Source organism: Apteryx rowi, unplaced genomic scaffold (assembly GCF_003343035.1).
Source record: "Apteryx rowi isolate R43461 unplaced genomic scaffold, aptRow1 scaffold_286, whole genome shotgun sequence".
In the NCBI taxonomy this organism is placed as follows: Eukaryota; Metazoa; Chordata; class Aves; order Apterygiformes; family Apterygidae; genus Apteryx; species Apteryx rowi.
In genome coordinates this window covers 561,967-584,427 of record NW_020449263.1, presented here as the reverse complement: position 1 = coordinate 584,427, position 22,461 = coordinate 561,967, and the positions used below count along the sequence as shown (strand labels likewise).

At 37.0% G+C, this 22,461-nt stretch overlaps 1 protein-coding gene across 1 annotated transcript in view; it reads right to left on the bottom strand.

Moving 5' to 3' along the window:
• GULP1 (GULP, engulfment adaptor PTB domain containing 1) overlaps positions 1-5,054 on the bottom strand; it is a 54,637-nt gene extending 49,583 nt beyond the window's left edge. Inside the window, exons 1-2 of the mRNA XM_026069059.1 lie at positions 5,024-5,054; positions 4,351-4,412 (exon numbers count right to left, since the gene is read on the bottom strand). Coding sequence (XP_025924844.1) covers positions 4,351-4,412; positions 5,024-5,054 — 93 coding nt within the window. The remainder of the gene's footprint in view (positions 1-4,350; positions 4,413-5,023) is intronic.
• Positions 5,055-22,461: the final 17,407 nt, after the last annotated feature.

Genomic DNA, 22,461 nt, shown 5'->3' with positions numbered 1-22,461 from the left:
ATTTTTTTTCTGTATTTTTCTTCCCTCCATGAAATTACAGGTTCCATTTCTTATTTGCATTGTAAATCTGTTTCATACTTGTAAGTGAAGTATTTAGACACTTCAAGTGAAATGTAGTTTCTGAAGGGATCAAGGAATCATAAGTAGAACCTGAGGTCTACACAAAACATGAGAGCTCTGGAGACTAGATCAAAAGCTACTGTTTTGCCTTTCAGTTGCAGTTTATAATGTATTACAAAAATGTAACCAATATTCTGTTATCCCACATCCCCCTTAAACTGACTGAGAAATCAGTATCTTCACTACAAGCTACTAAAAATATTTTACTAAAGCACATGGCGCTCTATTTGCTCATTTTTCACCCCTACAGACAGGAGAAAGAAGAAACGAAACATTATACGAACTATACTAAATAGTTTTGCATCATTTCAGAAGTTTTTGAAACCCTCTGTAGTTTTTATTAGCCCTGRGTGGCAAGAGGATGATGCCATGCCAGGGTTTAGTGTGTCATTGTGTTATGCACAATAGCAGCTCCTTGGGCTTGGTGTAGGTCAAAGCTACCAATTCGGCAGCGTATTAGAGCCAACATCAACACCAGACTGTGCTGCAGAACCTCTGATCTGCAAAATGGAAAGATGAGCATGTGGAAATGCAACATAAGTCTGGAAATAGCCAAGCAACTACATAAAGAGCCTTGGAAGAATATATCTGTAATATACTACAAAGACATAATAAACTTACTGCTGCTTTGGCCAGTAGTAACTTGCTAATAGCAGAAACACACCCCTCAGGGTTGTAGCAGTTATCTGGCAACAACAACCAGTCCATTTCTAAGGCAGTCAAATTCCATTATAAAGACACATTTTGATTATGCTTTTTCCCCCCCTTGGGAAAAAATGGCCTAAAATAAAATCTAAGAATTAAGGCAAAAGACAACTTTTTTCCTGCAGTATAAAAAAAATACAAACATCTGTTCTTAGTTGTGGAACATTACAAAAAAGATGACAGAAATTTTGATTTCCCTTAAAAACTTTATATCCTGGTAACAGAGAAAAAAGCTTGTTAGGTGAAAATTCCCAAGCTATTATATCTAAGTGACTCCTGTATCTCCATATTTGATAAAATGGTCACTTCTATCAAGGTTATAATTATTTTTTCCAAAAAGATCATTTATGTGACAAATATGCTTTCAGTTGGAGTAATATACTCTATAAAAGTATGGAACCACAAAGAAATTGATGGCAAAATTCTCACTTCAGTAGGCCCAGGTCTCACCTCTAGAGAACAGTGGAACATGTGGAGGCTTAGCAGCAGCAGCAGCAAGACCAAGACTGGGGATATTAGCAATGCCAAAAAAACCCAAAACCAAATCTTATACAAAAAAGTACCAATTATTTATTGATTATTAAAATTAAATTATATTTAAGTAGTAAATTACAATTAAATTACTTATCATTAATTATAACTATTTACTAGCACCAAAATTATACCAATTATACCCATTTAAACCTTACACCAAAAATTATAGGCCTAACCATCTTGAGAAACAGTGAATTTCAGAACAGCAAATGCCATGCAGACAGGGTATGCTGGAAAGGAGAGAGAGATTCATGATTCTTTTTTGCTTAAGGGAACTCCTAATGGGACTCATGGATCCTGGACTGTACTTCCAGAAGAAACAATTCTGCCCACGTTGTCTTACAAAAAGGATATTGTCATAAATCATCCCGGCGACTCATGTCCTAAAAAGTACAAGATATTACTAACTCTGTATTAAAAAGTCCTCTCCAATTTGTACAAAAGGGGGCCAATTCTGAAAATTGCAGACTTCCATTAGTTTCCAATTGGCTTGGTTAGGTTTGGTCTTTATAAGACATCAGTCAACTCATGAACTGCATTTTATCAACAAGCTTTCTTTAATTCTTAAAAAACAGTCTTCAGGAAAGAAGTAAACAAAACACCTTTTCCAGTTTTTAGCAAACTCATTTTCTGATCATCACAGAAGTAAAGATTAGCATCAGAAAGATGCTTTGGGGGTCTTATAAATAGGAAGAGAGAACATTTTTCACCCAAAGTAATTTCCATTCAAAAAACTATGTAGCAGATTACAGTTAACTTGCCCATGCAAAAAGAACTCCTTTGGTATTGCTTTCCATCACAAAGTTTTATTATTAAGATTATAAAGATTTGATTTTCTGGACAGTCCATCTTTATTATTCTTCACTCACGTAATTATGTTGTGAAATAAATCAGATGGAAAAGTGTTGCCTTTTCATCTGAACAAATACAAAAGCTGTACAAATAGAGTACCATGGAATTCTAGAGTGGAGCAATATCTACAAACATTTGAAAAACATCAATGAGTCTTCATAAATATTGGCTCTGTAGATGCTTCCTGAGTTAATTGTTATTTCACAATCTAGTTACAGTATGTGAAATTAGTTGGATATTTAGTTAAAAATCAGAATGTTACAAAAACCAACTAAAGTATTAATGTATATATGTTCTCATCTTAAAAAGAAAAATATCGCAAAAATCTAATGAAAGCAGTACTTGAGAATTGAGATGGAAACTTCATTTAGAGCCAACAGATTACTTAGCTGGCATATGCAGACATAACAAAACTAACCTCACAAAAAGCTGTGCAAATTTATTCCAGATCTTAATAAAAAGCCTACGTGGACATCCTGAAACCCTGCACATTCTGGTTGCGAAGCTAAGAAGTTTTTTGCTTGCTTTAGAAGAACAAATCAAATAACTGACAGTTCTGAATAATAATTTTCCACCCTGATCCAAAGGGAAAAATGTGCAACCTTTATTTAAACATCTGCYGCAGTACATTGCAGCTTCCTGGGAGTATTCGGACAGAACTTGAGGCAATAGCAAGGTCTAGGAGTTCCTGGGAGGTCAGAATTCACACTAAACAGTAGCAGAATTAAGACAGACATCTGGGCATACATTAGCCCAGAAAAAAGACTGTTTTTTGGATTGATAGACTTTGTAAAAAATCTGAAAACAGACTTCCTTTAGATAGGAATTTCCCACCCCTTCTCCTCTCCCCCACTAGTTGATGCTGTTGTTTCTATGGTTATCATCATCCTATCGCTGTCTCCTCTATTCTAAAAAAATTTTTCTTTGTACCTGTACTGACACCTATTCATGAGACATGCTCCACCTGCACTCAAGAAACAAAATGAGAGGAAAAAGATGAGGGAGGTTACTTTTTTCCTCTTTAAAGATCACAAAGCAACTGATATTGCTCTGTAGCTACACCAATAGGAATCATAGCTTCAGTTTGCTCTTAAAATAGATGGAACAATCACTCCAGCAAATATTCCTCCCTCTCAAAAGTTACAATATAAAAGCCAAGGTTTCTGGCAAGGTTATGCAGTTAAAAAGTAATACATCCTTCGGTCAAAAATTCACTTTGAGAGCATAAAGAAAAAAAAACATGTTCACTTGGCAACTAGCAGAACGAGGTTCAAGTTTCCACTACAAATGCTTGCTCAGTGTGGCAATGCTAAGCTAAAGGAAAACTGCAAACAGAACAGCAGGGAATACCAGTATAAAAAACTGAGCCCTAGTCTGTGAACAAAATTTTAATTTTATATTTAAAAAATACCAATCACAGGATAAAATACAGAGAGTTTTATCCAGAACAGAGCATGGCAGAATCCTATTGAAATAGACTCCCACTTTAATTGTAAATAATTGCTGATTACTCAGTTCACTCAGTTATTTTGGTTAGAGTGTTCCCTCCTCCTTTTAAGCAGAGCATTCTAAGTTTCTAAATTCAGGAAGATGCACTTCCTATGAACAGATGTCATTAGACTAAAATACTGCTGTAGAACTGCATTGTAACTGGGATGAGAAAGCACCAGAGAGACTTCTGATTTCACTGTGCAAAAATCCCATTACCATTCTACCATATTTCCAAATACTTGATATTTCAATATACCAAGCAGACAAAGATATTTATTCATTGCCTTTGCTATTGTTCAAAAGAAGTTTATGCCGTTGCTTTTAATTTTTGTGATACTGTAAGCAGCCTGATTCTACTTTCCTTTGCACTTAGAATTTACATCTACTTGGCATCCACTAAAGGAAAACAGAGCATCGAGCAGAACAGGAATGCTTTCTAGAAAACTACAAAATAATTCAGATGGAACAAGAATAACTTGGCTATCATTTAGGAAACAGAGGTTTTTCATCTGCAAAACACCCATTACTTAGTTTTTCCTCGCCACTTCATTTAGCAAATTCATGTCTCCGCAATTTTGAAATGAAAAGCAGGACAGAATGCASTGTGTTCTAAAGGTAAGAGGACAAAAGAACTTCATATTTTCTTACCTTTGCATTATAGGGAATATAATGCTTTGATAAGGCTTCAGGAGTGTGCATCCATGTTTTGTCTATAGAAAAGCAAAAAGAAGCACTGAATAGATTATCCAGTTAAATATAACATCTATCCAAAAGCATCAACCATCCTAATTTTATTCAGATATTTATCTGTCTGAAGCAGTTATTGGGGCRGGAAGGAAAGGCACCATCTTACAACTTCTCAAACTTTTACATGAAACAACTTGGTTACTTCTCTTGGGCACATTTCCCATTTTAACTGACTTGATTTACCACAAGAATTCCAGTTCCTCCCTCTTGAATATATTTATTGGTCTAAGGCTGTTTGCTGTTTCTGCCTCATGTCAATACATTCTGAACCATTCTGTTGGTTAAAGTACTGACTGCGTGTTGCCCTTCTAATGACATTTTATGGTTTTTTTTTTTTGGGGGGGGGATAAATTAAGAGATTTAAGGAGAAAGGAAATTATTTTGGAAAAAATCAAAGTGAAAATGAACAGAAAAACAACCCCATTCTTTCCATAGCTAAACAGAAGAAAGTCAGATTGCGGTAAATGATTCAGAAATTTAGATCTTATATAATCTTTCATTATATATCCCAAATAAATTTTCATATGTTCCTTTAATGATTTTCACATCTCAGAAGACCACACTATCATCTTACTTTTCCCTCTGTGCATTTTATATGGCGACATCATGAGTTTACTATTTTTGGAATACATCTTCCTCCTTTCTTTTTAATGATCATTTAAAATGAATAATATAAGATGGAATTCTAAATATTAGAAATATCTTATTTGTATCAGAAGTTCAGAAACCCTGTAAAAAAACAAAAACAAAAACAAAACTTTCAAATGAAGAAACTTAAGAAAAAGATGTATGAAGACCCAAAAACTAAAGCATATTACCAACTGCAGGAGAGATTCTACAACACAGGACTGTATTTTATATTCTACACATTCAATAGGGAATAGGATTTTTAACATGAGACTTCTGTTTTAATTAGCATGAATTAAAGTCACAGAACCTGTAACTTTATGGAATTAAGTAACAGCACAATAGCTTAAAGCAAAATTCTACCCTTGAATATTGCCTTTAATGGGAGTTGCAATATAGCAGTTATTAACTATTTTCTCAGTGATGCATAAAATTCAGTCCACTTAATTTCTTTGGACTCATCAAGAGCAAAAGCTGCAAAGTTTATTGACACTAAACCAACAACTAAATTTTCGAATATACAAGAAGCAAGAAACCTGTAAAACAAGGTAGTCACCACAGTCACCATCGTAACAGGATCAAAACTCCAAAGCTGGAGGAGGAGATTTTTCTTCTTTAAGCAAATTTCACTCTATATGACAAAATGTTCAGCTCCATCACTGAAGAGTGATATTGGCACTTGTTAATTAAGGAAGCATGATTTCTCCATTCAGAGACACCCAGGAGTATGCTTATGCACTGAAATGGCCCTTCTCTCTTCCGGTTGTGGCTTGTGATTGGAATACTGGAACTAAGAATGGAACTAGTATCCCAAAATATATTCAGAACTGAAGCCTAGTCTCAGTATAGAGTACAATATAGAAAGTTAAGGTTATGCAGAACAAAAAATGACAGTCAGTGTGAATTAGGAATATTAAAATAAAGCCTGACAACCCCAAAAATAACTGTAAGCATTATATTTCAAGTCATTGCACTACTGAAAGTCAGAAAGACAAAGCAGTCACCAGGCTTGACTGAAAGACCCAGATGCAGAGGAAGCAGTCACATATGACAGGACTCCTCTGTTACTCCTCTGCTTACTCCAGCAGAGCAAAGACCTACACAGAGGAAATTTCAGCTTGGAAATATGCCTGCACCTTGCTGATGAAAGCGTTTAAATACCCCATCTCTTATACCTCAACTGTTTACTAGCTTCAACAGGATACTGGCATATTTCTGAATTTTCAGCTACTTTCAGTAGTAAAAATTTTCAGTAGTAAAAATTCAGTAGTAAAAGTGCTCCAAATTAGTATTTTCAGTTTAAACAAAAACCAAAAAAACCCAAAAACATCCCCCACTCACTTTATTAACTAGCACCAGCACAAACAATAGGGCTGTATCATTTTTATAGGCAGATAAATGAGTAGATGGGTACCAATGAAGTTAACTATGCTTTGAAAATGTTTCCTTCTCCCTTCTTCCCATCCCCAAGCAGGGCAAGTTCAAAGCTGAAAAAAAAGATGCTATTTAATTTGGGGGCCAAATCTGAAAGGCTGGTCTTAATTAAGCAGCTGGTTATCGTTCTGCTATTATTACTAGATACAAAGCTTTACCACATAAGTTTTTGTGAAGCCATCCACTTGCCTACCAACCTCAAACTGTAATGCTACAACAACAACAGAGATTGCAGTGAGGAAGTAACACTGTTAGAAAAGCAGTACCATGAATGTTGGCACCTAATTCAGAGCAGATAAGGAAATATGCATGGATGCTGTCAGCTCAAAAGGAAGAAGAAATCAGTAAGTCACCAGAGCACCAAAAAGATGCCTGGATTCTTTGAAGACTCATGCCATTGATTAAAACCCTGAGTCAGCAAGAAGCATTTCCAACACGCACATACAAATCAGCAGACACTGTGACACAGGTTGTAAGTTTTCCATTGATGTTAGAAGCCCATTCACTAGAAGCAGGTAACAGTTGAAAGGATGGTGGCATTTTTGAAAAAAACTCTTTAACACTAAACAAAATCAATGAGAGGAAAAATTCACATTCATAGTGAAGATATGCAAAAAATAATGCGGGTATTATAGAGAAGTTTGTGTTACCAGTTTCTCCTGCTGAACTGTAAGCTCTGATTTTGGACTCATGCCATTATCTTTCAACAGCTGTCTGAAATACTGCTTAGAGTTAGTTTGATTCCATAGCAGTTAGTAAATACCAGATTTCAGAAAAGGTTTTGCAAACCAACCTGAAAACTATGAAAAAAGAAAACCCATAAAAAAGGTATTCATTTAAATAGCTGAGGTAAATGCAGCTTGCTATTTGTTTTATCCCTCGCTTCTAAAGTTARTTTTAAATGGATTTTCATGGTTTACTAAATTATTCATTCTGAAGCAATAAACAAAATATGAAAACCTACTATGAAACACAATGAAAACCACAGTCCACATTATTATTTTGTTGGTTATACAGCAGAAAGATCTAGACACTTCACAAATAAGAAATACAGCAAGTCCTAAAAAAAAAAACACCTTAAAAGCCTAAATAAAACTGACAAATGCATGCATCTAAAATAATGAAAGTAGAAAGTGAAGAGACTTGTGCTATCACACCTCATGAAAACTACAGATATTTTAGACCTTGTCTGAAGCTCTTAACTTATGTTGCCTTGCATTTAATACTTGCATGGAAGCTCAAGTAAGTGCCCAGATAAGTATTATGAGAATTATGAGTCTGAACCATCCAAAGACCATTAAAATGTAAGTAGGATTATGGCTCGAATGAGAAGTTCTAGGAGGCCAATCCCTGAGCATATGGTGGGCTTTTGCCAAACCTACTGCCGATGTGGGGGAGAAAAGGAGGGAAAAGGGATCAGTGTTGGGAATTCAAGTGCACAGGGTAAGTCACAGCCCCGCTTAAGAGAGTCAGCAATCCTTTAACTTACATGCAACATCTTCTCAAATACAACACATGCTAAATATGCAGTATAGACTTTGAGATTCCCTATAGCAGCAGGACAGCATTCAATCTATTTTTCAAGAGAACTATTTGGGTGAAAGGCTCCTCAGGTTTTGCCCTCTGCCAGTATACTAGTCTGCTAAGACCAGTAGGAGAAGTGCATAAAATTAACATTTTGAAGACACATGGTTTGAGAGATGGATTGCAAGGAGGGGAGAGGTTGGGCACTTTCATGGTAAGAGGATTAACTGTAATCAGAATTGAGACCTCAGTCCTTTCTAGACCCCTCTGAATCATGCCAGCTCCTTTCCATTATAACAGAAAGGTCCTTTTAAAATCGGCATTTCACATCAAGTGCTCAGTGCACCAGATTATTTGGAGCCAGGAAGCACTGGTTTGAGTCACTGCAGAAGCCTGGGTGGTGGTGGAGAGTGGGGTAAGGGGCCACATTCATGGAACGTGCACACAAATCATATACTGAAGTCAACACGCTTTGGGACTTCATGAGGGATCCAGAACTGTGCTGCTCTTTGAATTAGTGAATGATGACATTACCTTAGAGAACAGCCGCAACTGATCATTCATCTAGCAAAAAGGAAGGCAATAACAGTGCTGAAAAGTTGTTCCCCCTTTGAGATACCTTCCTCTCCATGTTACTTATTGCCCTTAAATATTATAGAATTGATGTAGCAGAGAGGCATAGTTGAACTATTTTTTCTAAATAGTGAAACCCTGCTTAATAGGGCAACTTTAAGTCAGCTTCCCGAAATCCCACACTCACCATTAATTACTGCATGTGACAAGTGGTTCTGCTTAACCCTGTTCTCAAAGCATTTATCAAATCATAAGTCTGAGTGGCCATTACATTTAATATACTGCACAGGGAACATAAGACTCTGATTTGAATACCCTTTAAGTGTTACAGTGAAAATACAATCAATTCCAGAAGAACTAAAGCTTTTTATTTTCTACTGAAGCAAAATCCCTTTGATATCAATAGATGTTTTCCTTGCTAATAGAAGAGATTTTGGAGCTAGTCTTTCTCCTGTTTTACAAGATTTTCTATGAAAAGAAAGATCTTATATGAGAATCAGCTTAGTCACTTGAAGAAGAGAGAATCCCGCAAGATCAGTGCTGCATCTATGTATTAACGATCAAGAAACAAAAAGCTTATTTCTTCAGTGTGTTTACATATATTTATTTCACTTTTCCTAGATTTTTTTTAAACAGTAAAGAAAGCCTTCATAAAGAGACATGCCAAAATTGCCACCCCATTGAATCATTTCTTTTATCCTGTGCTCCAGCAGAAACAGGTAGGTTCTCACAAACTGCATTTTTGCTAGTCAGAAAATGCTTCGCAAAGGTAGAATAGGTCTTCTTGACTACAAGCAATACTGATACCTTGAGCACTGAGATTTAATGCTTGGTACCAAAACTTTCATTTGGATGCTGTACCTAAACATTATTAACAGTCAGAAATCTACCCATGTTCTTCTATAATTCAGCTACAGTGTTTGTCTCAATCACTTTCTGTAGGAATAAACTACAGAGACAGAGTACAGTCTGTGTGTTCAATAACAACAATTTATTAAAGTTATTACCAGGTTACTATGATTAAGCAATTGAAATTATAATTCAAATTCTGCCCCGAAAATGTACAGGCCAATCCCAGGGAATATATATAATCCAAAAGGTTTTTTTGTTATTTTTCTTTCTTTGCTTTTTTTTGTTAAGCATAAAACGTGCCTTGGAGACACATACTCATTCTTAGCCAAGACACTGAAAGCCTTATCTTCCTAGAACAGAGTGAGTTTCTCCAGAACATTTAGCCTGTGTCCTTCCCTCAAAATATTCAGGACTTTATGAATGGTTTTAAATAGCTGCTTATTAAAATAACAAAATGATGTTATAAGCAACATTGGGTTTGCATAGTTACAAAATACCAAAAAAAAAAGTCTATCATTTGCATTTCCTCAGAGTAACACTCACTGCACAATCTACGCATTTTACACTACATATTAAGACAAGGATGCTAATATTCAGGACACTTAAGAAATGTAAGAAAGATCAAAATAATATATTAGTGCAAGTTATCAGTGACGAGCAAGCTCTTACTTTTGCACTTAATTGTTGGTGTTACTATGAACTTCTAAGAAACACAGCTTCTTAAATTAAAGAGAAAAAGGAAATTTTGAGCTATTCAGCCTGTACCTCTTATGTCTTATTGCTACCAGAAGAGCTACACTGTGCCTCTGCAAAAAGCACTGAGTTGAAGAAATTGAAGAAGAGATTATTGATCTAGTATAACTTAAGCAACCACATTTTCACAAGTCTTCACYAGCAAGTATGCACAAATCATCTTCCAACTCCACCATTTGATTTAGAAGTCAATTATTCAAATATTCCAGTATAAAGAAATTTGGCACAGTATGAATGAAGCTTGTCAAAAATTTAAAAAAATGGCAAGTTTTTGAAGAATATCAAACTGTCAAAGTAAGAATACTACATGAGCCAGTTTGGCTGGGCAAAAACAGAAGAAAAGGAACACAACTGGGAAAACTGCTTCAGTTTCAGTAACTAGAGAAAAGTTAAAACTGAATTTTAATTTTTCTAATTCAGCAACATTTAAATGATATAATAGAAAAGTTTCAGTGAGACTGAAAATATGTTTTTTAAAATGCAAACAAACTGGAAAGAGAGTGGCAGCAACCATTTTAAGCAACTACAATGTGCAAATCTGTAGCTTTCATGCTTACCTATACAAGCATCATGCTTTTAAGATTCTAATGGGCTTTATTTCACAAAATATTTTTCCCGGGTTTAATCAATAGTTTTATAAGACCAGAAGTCCTAGGAAAGCAAAGTAACCACTGTGATTACTACCAAGGTACGGTTGTACAGTACACAGTCAAAATTTCAATGATTTTTCATTCTAGTGAATGAAAACAATTCAAAAGAATAATACACGAAGTTGAAGAATTTGAATTCTAAGAAGTGTTATTCTCTCTGAAAAGAGCATCAGCTGACCTTTCACTGACAGATTTTCTAAGTTGTCACACTGAAGCTGAAAAAACCTATGTCCATCTTGAACTCATGGGCTCACACAAAATAGTAAATCCTGTCTCTAATTAGACATCCAGTTAGCTAGGAGAGCACCTGTGCAACTCATGCAGCATCATTTAGGTTGTTAGCTTGGAAAAGTTGCTCTACAATAATGCACTTGAACAACTGTATATCATACATGAGTAACTATTCTGTGTCAAGAATTTACTAGCTTGTCGATCTCAAAAGATATCATTGGCAAACCTCTGTGTAAAACATTTATCATGATGCTGTAGAAATTGTAATAGAGGGGAAAGAAACAGAAAAAGCTTAAGACTCTGAAAGTTAAGACTTTGGAACAGTTGCTTCCATTCTAAAATAAGTATTTAGTGCTCTGTGATCAAGGAGTTTGCATATGTTCTTAAGTTCTGCAGAAGAAAAGTTATTTTGGTAAATATCGTTATTAAATTTTATGGATTTATTGTTTGAGTTGCCTACAATATTCTTTAAGCAGAGGATAGATAACATTATTTCTGCAACACTCTCTGAAGATAATGTGAATAAAATAGCCAGTGGAAAATTATACTGTTCTCCTACTCTCATATTAACAACTGGGGAAAAGAAATTCAGTCATGTATAAAAATGCCAGAAGATTTAGACCTCTTGGAGATACTGCCAAACTCCTATCATCACCGAAGGAAATATGATACTACTCAGAGCCAGAGAGAGGCAGAATAACCACATGAAAAATCAAAAGAAAAATCAGGCTTATCTCTGCAGACCCAACATGAATCCTACAGACAAAATTTCCAATACATACTTCTCATTTGTAGCCATGCTTCCTCTAAAAACATATTGTAATTCTTTCTTTCCTAAAGAGTTCATTCCAGCTAAACCTGTTCCCCCTGCCTTCAGAGTCCATGGACGCCATTTGCTTTATTTTTGTGCTAGGGAAGATTTTTTTAGATCTCCAGGGAAAATGTTTAAGTAAATATATACTCACATTCATGTACACACACACTGCAGAACTGGCCACTTAAGTGGCCAAGTATTAAGATAACAACTGATTATTGTGTCAAACAGCTAAGTGAAACTAACTGAAACAATACAGAAATATTTGGTACACAAATGAACCYTTCCCACCCACTAAAATTTTGCTCCTAAAAAATTTTATTAAAAAAAATCATACAGACATCAATTATTAGCCTTGAGAGGGGAGAGTGGGAAAGGTGAGAAAGGAGGGAATTTAGACCTGGTTTTCTTTTTTTCTGGAAGGTGATTAGTGATTTTATGAAAGGACAAAATATAATCACAAAAATATATAAAGACCACGAGAAAGATAATAACCACTCATATATCTGCAGAGTATATCACCATCTATTGTTTTTTCATGTTTTCCATTATTGATAATGTTGAAATACAGCACAATAGCTGTTTAAAACACTATATGAAACATACTCTGCAGCAAATAAAACATATCCTTTAGAAGTACTTATCCCCTTCACTCTTTTAGGACTTCACCTATTGCCCACTCATCCAAAAAAAAAAAAAAAGAAAAAAAAAGAAACACAACATATGCAGGGATGTGACTAGGAAGGTCAAAGCCCATTTGGAGTTGAAAAAAATCCCATTTGGAATTAAATCTGGCACGGGATGTCAAGGACAGCAAGAAGGGCTTCTTTAAATACATCAGTAACAAAAGGAAGACTAGGGAGAATCTGGGCCTGATACTGAATGGGGCAGGGGCCCTGGTGACAAGTGATACAGAAAAGGCAGAGTTACTGAATGCCTTCTTTGCTTCAGTCTTTACTGCTAAGACCAACCCTCAGGAACCCCAGACCCTAGAGACCACAGAGAGAGTGCAGAGAAAGGAAGACTTTCCCTTGGTTGAAGAGGATCAGGTTAGAGATCATTTAGGAAAACCTGACATCCATAAGCCCATGGGTCTTGATGGGATGCACCCACAAGTGCTGGGGGAACTGGTGGACGTCATTGCTAAGCCACTCTCAACCATCTTTGAAAGAACATGGAGAACAGGAGAGGTGCCTGAGGACTGGAAGAAAGCCAACGTCACTCCAATCTTCAAAAAGGGCAAGAAGGAGGACCCAGGGAACCACAGGCCAGTCAGCCTCACCTCCATCCCTGGAAAAGTGATGGAACAGCTCATCCTGGAGGCCATCTCCAAGCATGTGGAGGACAAGAAAGTGATCAGGAGTAGTCAGCATGGATTCACCAAGGGGAAGTCATACTTAACCAATCTGATAGCCTTCTATGATGGAATGACTAGCCGGGTAGGTGATGGGAGAGCAATGGATGTTGTCTACCTTGACTTCAGCAAGGCTTTTGACACTGTCTCCCGTAACATCCTCATAGACAAGCTGAGGAAGTACAGGACAGATGAGCAGACAGTGAAGTGGATTGAAAACTGGCTGAAAGGCAGAGCTCAGAGGGTTGTGCTCAGTGGTGCAAAGTCTAGTTGGAAGCCTGTAGCTAGCAGTGTACTCCAGGGGTCAATACTGGGTCCAGTATTGTTCAACTTCTTCATCAATGACCTGGACGAAGGGACAGTGCACCTTCAGCAAGTTTGCTGAGGACACAAGACTGGGAGAAGCGTCTGATGCACCAGAGGGCTGTCCTGCCATTCAGAGGGACCTGGAGAGCTGGGCAAAGAGGAACCTCATGAAGGTCAACAAAGGGAAGTGCAGAATCCTGCACCTAGGGAGGAATAACCCCATGCACCCGTACAGGCTAGGGGCTGACCTGCTAGGGTTGACAACAAGTTGATCATGAGCCAGCAACGTGTCCTTGTGGCAAAGGTGGCCAATGGGATCCTGGGCTGCATTAGGAAGAGCATTGCCACCAGGTCAAGGGAGGTGATAAACCTTCCTCTCTACTCAGCCCTGGTGAGGCCACATCTGCAGTGCTGTGTCCAGCACTGGGCTCCCCAATACAAGACAGACATGGAGCTACTGGAGCAAGTCCAGCACTGGGCTACTAAAACAATTAAGGGACTGGAGCATCTCTCCTATGAGGAAAGGCTGAGACAGCTGGGACTCTTCAGCCTGGAGAAGACAAGGCTGAGGAAAGGGGGAAATCTTATCAATGCATATTAGTATCCGAAGGGAGGCTGTAAAGGCAGCAGAGCTAGACTCTTCTCAATGGTGCCCAGCAACAGGACGAGAAGCAATGGGCACAAACTGAAATGCAGGAAGTTTCACTTGAACGCAAAAGAACACTTCTTCATTGTGACGGTGGTCGAACACTGGAACAGGCTGCCCAGAGAGGTTGTGCAGTTTCCATTCTTGGAGACATTCAGAAGCTGCCTGGATGTGATCCTGTGTAACGTGCTTTAGGTGACCCTGCTTGAGCAGGGGGGTTGGACTGGATGATCTCCAGAGGTCCCTTCCAACCTCAACCATTCTGTGATCTCTGGAATGTAGCTCAACTCAACAATAAATTTAAAGATCACTTTACAGCCAGTCCATACATATAAAACTACATCCTATAACCTTTGATTGCTTTCTTCTGTTTTGTCAGACCCTGCTCATTAAATGCATCTGTCTGTATTTCCATAAACGAGAATCATAAAAAGCCATTGCATGGAAATGTAATTCGTGAACCTTTTGATTTATGATGCGCTATTACTTCAATATATTCCATTTAACATTATGAATACCATCTACATCTCGTGAGTTGATAGTCTGGCAGCAATTACCAACCTTATAAACTCCTATTTTATGGAAAAAACATTAGAAAATTCAGATTACCCCCTACGACAGCAGCTTTGGCATTGAACATTGTGCCATATGTAAGCTAAGGCTAACATTTATTTTGGGATGAAGCAGGACCATTGGGGTATAAAGTATGAATCAAATTCAGCTGGGATTTACATCCTCCACAACATCAATAAAGTCTAGTGGGTTTCACACACTGTATTTCAGTACTAAACTTAGTCCAAAGTGGATATACGCACCTACACTTTTAGCACTGTTTTGAGACAAAGTTTCACTCTTTTACTCCTAGAAGGTTTGGATTACAGTCATTTCATATTTAGGTAAGTCTCTATCTAAAAGAAATGCTAGATTTCTTTCACATTTCTGATGAGACAAAGCCAACAAATGCTAGCTCATTTCTGTTTACTTATATGAACTAGTTCTGATACTAATGTCAAAAGAATTAGCAAAATGTGCCAAACCTAACTGGGAGATGAACCTTCATTCACTAAAAACAAAACACAGTTAATGCTTTCCGGCTTGTGTATACACATTGCATGTACACACAATCACGTAAGGACAAATGGGTAAGTCAGTTTAGGAAGTAGTATGCTAAAAATGAGAAAAATCTGTATGAAAATACAGCATTTAAAGATCTCTTGTAACAATTACATTAAATCCCTAAACTGCTTAAAAGAAAGACTGAGATTATCAAGATATAAATGTATCTCAAGATTAACAGGACTGATCTCTGCCTATCACTTTTTGCACTACAATCTCCAATGGTATTTGAACAGATTAAAAAAAATTTCAAAGTGATCATGCTACCACACTGGACTTTAAAAGAAAAATTAAGTGGACTCATCAGCAACCATGAGCCAGAACTGGATCACAAAACAGAAGCAAGCTCCTACTACTGTGGTAGATGCATGTTTCGTCATACTCAACAAAGTAGCAGGAACAAGCATAATATTGCTCTCAAATTTGTTTTTATAGAGGAACAAAGGAAATACATAGAAGATGATCCAAAGCTATTTTAATAGGATATCCTGCACCCACTGATCAAAGAACAGAAAATAGAATATATATTTTTGTACCGTTCTTAAATCATATAGTATTTCTACAACAGAAAACTCTCTCCATAATATATGTAAAYTGGTAGTTCAACCAACTTCTACTAAAGTCAGCAGAAAGGCTATCATTTTTTGGACAGGTACTGAGTATTTTCCTATTAAAACATATGATTTCAACAGTTGTTGCTGGGTTATCGAACGATCTTTCACTGTTTTTTGCAGCCATTATGAATAAGTACATCTTCCCTTTGTGATCAGGGTACGGCTTCTGATACTCTGGACTGCTTACATGATCTGGACTCATCTGGATTTAGCAAATAAACATACTAGACATGCAAGGATGCAGTTATGCTGTCAATACATGGCAGGATAAGATATGACAGGCTCCTTTCCTTTCCAGCTTCAATACTGATATCAAGGCAGGAATTCTTGCTACATAAACATCTGCATTCTTTCCAATGGAGTTTACTTAGTTATTAAAGCAGAGGCTCTAGCTCAATATGTTTCACTTAAGAATCTTTAGAAGAAAGGTGTATTACATGAACAACAAAGAAATTACCTCTACTGAATAACATTTTCTACATTAGAAATAAATGAGGAACAAAGCAACAAAGCTGCTAGCAAAAAATCCGTTATCTCAATTTCTGTCTAAAAGTTTTATTTAATCACAAACAGATCATGAAAAGAGGATAARCAAGCCGGAAGAGCAATACAGATATCGCTGAATATTTAATGGTTTGAAATATTTTTAGAAAGGGTACATTTCAGATTGCTACAAGCTCCAAATAGGTTCCTAAAGCTAAGAGATGCTTGGTAGCATGTGATATTCAGTATATTAAAGCATGCTTTCTAGAACAGCTTTCTCCAAGAATATGATCCAATGAATGTACATAATAAATAGAGAAATCATCAAGTCCTTAGAAGTTCTAAAAGCTTTCAGCAAGCACATCCTTGGGGGAGGGAGGGGGAGAAAAAAAAAAAAAATCAATAAAGAAAATAGTATGGGATTCAATAAAAGCCTTACACTCCAGAAATTTTTGTATACCTGTCAATCCAGATGTGCTTTTCTCTGCAAGTCTTTGAAGTTCATCCCTTCCTACCTAGTTAATTAGATGCAACTATTCACAAGTGTTTTCTTCTACAACACTAATATTTAATATTCTAAAGTATTTATGCAAGATACTTTTCTCCCATGGAACATAAGCCAAATTACTTACCTTTCTTCCTGCTAAAAGCACGATTCATGTTGAAAATATATCCAGATATGTTTGGTTCTTTTTCCCCACTTTAACCTGCAGAACAACACATACAAACAAAACAAAAAAGTTCATTATTATATTTGAAATTAGCAGATTATCCTCATATTAAAGAAGTGCAAATGATTTTAATGATTCTGAAGTAATTCAGAGAAATAAAATGGAGTACACTTTGTCGAGGAAGAAATTGCAGTTTTGAAAAGTTTTATGTTTGAGTGAGCTGGGGTCCTTAATATAAACAGACATTTTAAAGCTTTCTGTAAAGCTCTTCTCACTGAGATTTATGAGAGACAAAGCAGATGGTCTTATACATATACATGAAGACAAATACTATAAATAAGCTTTAAAATGAATGCTGACTATGGGGCTCCATAAAGACATTTGTTCCACATATTCACTGCCCTGTTTTGTGCCATTTAGGCTGTCAGCTTATTTTAAGCTATGCTTTCATCTTCACATGAGCTTGACCATCTAAAAAAAAGCACAATGTAAAATTTCTTCTTCACACAGGGGATTCAACACTGAAAATTTTTCCTTCAATCAGTGTGACAACCTTCTTGCTCCAATTATATCAGAACTTTTAGCCTTACCGGCATCTACCTCATCTGATAGTTATACTTGACTCTTCCAAGCTCAATCTGCTATACAGTTGCATGTGTTTTTAGGATAACAGAATTTGTAGTATATTGTGTATTTTCTTCACACACACACAAAGATATCCCTTTAGATTCTTATCTTGATTTTAGATTCACAACATATTATTAGAATTTTCTTTTCTTTAGTAATATCTTGCAGGGAAAAAATATCCAAAGCCAAAAGCATTCCATTTAGTAATGTAGACAAATTTTTCCTTTTTTTTCTGCCATACTTAAAGATATTTCCACCACTTCCTTCCATTCTGTTCAGATCCTCCAGCCAAAACTTTCCCTCTCATAATAATCCAGTCCAAAGATGGAGCATGAGAAAAAACAAATCAAAGCACTTGGTATCGGATTGACTCTGAAATCACCTAGAATATTATCCTTGCTTTTAAAAGAAACAGAAGTTAAGCCAATATTTCAAATGGCAGATTCAAGCTGGCCAAATTCCTTTAAGATATTTTATGCAAACTCATGAACACTTTTTAGTGGTTCTTTTCCTCTTTTTTAAATAAATACATTCAATACCAATTAAAGAAATTATATTGCAATTTCTGTGCAGATAGTTCATATCTTTTAGGTTAGAACCTGTGGGCAATTACTATTCTAAACTCTGTATTTTATTTTCAAATTATCACAGGTTTGGTAAGACTTCTTTTCCATATAATACTGCGGGAATGAGGGAATAATCATTATTTACCTAATGGACAATGCATTATCCTGTATGTTCAACAAACCTACATTTACTCTTTAAAAATACATTACTGTCAATAAAAATATACAGAAATGGCTTAGGCAACAACTAGGAGTTTTCAATGTATTAAGACTTAATCTGTGTACTACTACTTATCACAGAAAATATTATTAAAGAGCAAGAGAAATATGATTAACAATATATATCTGTTTTTAAAATACACTGAATGTTTACTCAAACTTCAATATAAACAACTCCATGAACCTCCCAGATGCAGAAAAAGCAGGTGGTTAAATGCTGCACAAATTTTCATGTTTGAAAGTCAGATTTCAAAAAAAGTTTATTTGCTTTTCTATATCTTAAGGGTTTTAGAGATACTGTACTGCTGGTTAAAGAAAGCCTGTGAAAACCTCAAACAATAGATGACAGATGGGTTTTAAAAACACACAACAGCAAAAACTTAGAACTCGCAGATTATCTCCACCTTCTACTGGAAAATTGTGTAAACTTTTTTTTTTTTTTTTTTTGTGAGCAGGAGCCCTGCACATCTTAAAATACTACAATGCTAATTTCAAAGACAGGTGGAAACGGATACAGTATGAGCCCTCTCCAGAATCCCTAAAGTCCTCAGGTGGGTACTGGGCAACACGCTGGTATCAGACTGTCAGCAGCAGCAATGGCAAGTTTTTGATTGGGAAAAGAGCAAAGCTTTGATTAAACGCATCTAGTATCTTTGCTAACAATATTCCAACAGCCAAACAAACCAAGTAAGAGCAAGCTGTTCTCTGATCGTAGATGCTAGACAGATTTTCTAATAGAATCTAATTCAGCTTCTCCCAGTGTTTTACAAATAATTAATAAACAAAGCTGCTGGAAGAAACTGAGTTGCAAAACAGTCTGTTACAAGCTTGTAAGGAAGTCAAAAGGAGGAGGCTCCACTACGGTGCAGGGGGCCCACTGCAGAAGCGGGGTCGGGGTGGGGTGTCCGTTCTACCAAGTGATCTGTTTAGAAAGGCTACAGCAGTTATAACCATCAGAAACATTAGGGAATGTGGACCAAAATAGTACATTGCTCATCACTTAGGAAGACACACCTATGCAAAGAATGTTTCTCTTCCTTATTACTAGGAGTTTTCTTCAGCTTTCTCCAGAAATCAAATCCTGCTTGGAAAGGCAAACTTGCATGTGAAATCAAAGTGATTAGTTGCCAAAACACAAAGAATTTGGACACATATAAATTAGGGAAACTTTGGCTTACTTCAAGTTATTTCTTTTGGGGCAGGCAGAAGACGAGAGAGCTTAGAAAGTAGGGGCTGAGTCTGGGTGGGGGGTGTCAGCCTGAATGCTAATCATGTGGCATGGGAAGCTGAGTATATAAACTACCACAGGAAACAAACAGTAACAGGACAGAGCAAATACATTTATCTCCTTTTCCTTTTGTCTTCACTTCATTAACTCCTCACTTGTAAGGGTTGAGGTGCTTGTCCCACTGAGGAAGAAACTGCTGCCAGCGAAGTAGTAAGGGTTGGGAGGAACCTAGTGGATTTGGTGACTGAGGGGTTTGCAGGTGACTGGTCCTGTGGGTGCAAGGGTGATAAGATTTGAAGCTGAAATTGTCACCTCTGCAATTACTTTTTACCACTAATTATTGTGTCTGTTTTGGTCTTCTATGCTCTATTCAGCAAAGGAAGCAGAACAAAAGGAAGGAAAGTGGCAGCCTTCCAGCCTCAAACATAGGCAATCCCGATGCTCCCTGGCTGCACAAACAATCCTGAAGCTTCCAAACATCTTCAGACAGACATCTGTAAATGCCTGTGGGCTCCATCAGAAGTTTTGTGTTTTGATGTGTTTTCTAAATTTAGATCTGTCTCAGACAAGCCAAGAGAGAGAGGGTACTTATGAAAGGGATGGAAACCACCCAACCTAGCTGGTCTCATTTGTCTCCTATCTCCTTTTAGTAATTAAGCATTTCTCAGGATTTGCTTGCAGCTTCCCCCTCCCCCCCAGCCCCCGCCTCCATTGCCACCCCCACCCATCCCATCCCTTCAAGTGGCATAGGTTATAAGGATTACCTGGGCCAAACTGTCCCCCCCCCATACCTTCTTCATTCTGCAAATAATTCTTCCAAAACGGTCAACCCTGCCCCTCCTCCCCTAACCACACACAGTTTCCATACTAAGCCAAATTTAGCTTTGGAAGAACCAAAGACTTCAATTTTTTTTTTCTTCCCCTAGGACCCAGCCTTTCAACATACTGTTACTTTCAAGCATACTTTCTTAAAGAATGAAACACAGATTATCTCAAATCCTGTTTTCAAAAGGGCTGCAGCATTTAAGAATGTGATTCATTGATTTGCAATGACTCATAGGCTTATAAGTTACTTTTGAAGGTAACATGAGGAAACTTGGAATATGGTAACAGCTTCAAAACTCTTTTTCCTGAGTTAGACCAAAACTTCATTATAAATATTGTCCTGAGATGACACACGACAAAATGAATGAAAAAACAAAACAAGATTACATGGAGTGATATATAGAACCAGATGAACATCATATCATGATGAACTCTCCTTTTTTTTTTAATGACAAATAACTGAAATAACACCTAGCTGCAGTCCTTTCTCCTCTGAAACATTAAAGTCAAGAAAAAGATGTTGACATGTCAGTGAACAAAATTCAGTGCAGACTTGAACCTGCAATCCCATGCAGCCATTCTTAATGCTTGGTAGGCAAGCAATTCCATTCAAGGTAATGAGATTATTTGTATCTTTTAAGTTAAGTTTTTAAGTGATGATGAAATAGAGTCTATGGGAAAACAAGCAACAGAAGCATTTGAATAAAGTTTAGCACTATAAAAACCTCAGAGTAAAAAGATTTCTTCAAGATCCTCAACAAATGGAAAAATAACACGGCTCCTCTACAGGCTTCACCAAAGTTGAACAGGTTTCTGTCAAGTGAAGTTCTCGGTCTGTGTACAGGCTTTATAATTACACAGAAGCACAAACTGAGTTGTGAGGGAGAGCATTAGTCACTGGAAACCTTGACTTTAAAAGTTTTGTTAATCTCAGCATTTTCAAAAGCATTCATTAGCCTGAGTCAAACTCTAGACATACTTTTTGACTGAAGGCAAATCTGCATGAGAAGACTGAGGCTTGTTCTTGTAGTAATTTTTCACATGTGCAGAGTGAAAAAATCTGGTCAAAAAATGGTCCTCAGTCTAATCCTTTCATCCTCATCCCCCAGTAATGCCTTGCTGTTGAGAGGATGCTATTCTTACTGCGGCACAGATCAAACAAACTCTGCTGAGCCAGTCAGCTTGGGTTCTGCACAGGCCCTAGAGCCTGCGGTGAGAGGCACATGGAGAAAAAAAGACCAGAGAAGTGCTATCAGCAGGGCTCACAGAGTGGGAGCAAGGGGGAAGAGCAGACAGCAGCAGTGTGGCAAATATCAAAATAGCTGGGAACCACAGCCCTAAAATATAGCTCACCCAGCAATACGCTCCCCCCTCTTGCTATGAAAGGAATGGCCAGGAACTCCCTAATCTGAAGGGTTAGGCTGTTCCTCCAGGCTAACACAGATCAATCTCACCGTTCTTCTCAAACCAGCAGGAGGGTACAAGAATCACACATTTCTTAACGATATAAACCTAATAACACAGTGACAATTGTGTTTTCCACAGTAAGAAGCCTTTCAGACCACAGGTAGAGCATTTCGCTTACAGTAAGCCTGCCAAAGCTAGAGGAGTATTCACAGAAAGACAGTTTAACTGCAGGCAAGCAGATGGTGTTTTGCTATGTATATTAACATCACATAGAGACCAGGAATCAGGAAAGCTAGAAGAAATTTACATTTCACACCAATTTCAAAAAAAAAAGTTCAGATATGTGGCTTTGTGCCCCCTATTTCCTAAAAAACCCTACTCCTTTTCTCACAAGTAAATACTTGACAAAACAGAAAATACAAAGAGATGAAGAGCAGGTGACAGGTATGTATCACTGAGACACCTGGCAACAAGAACAATTCCTCAACAAGA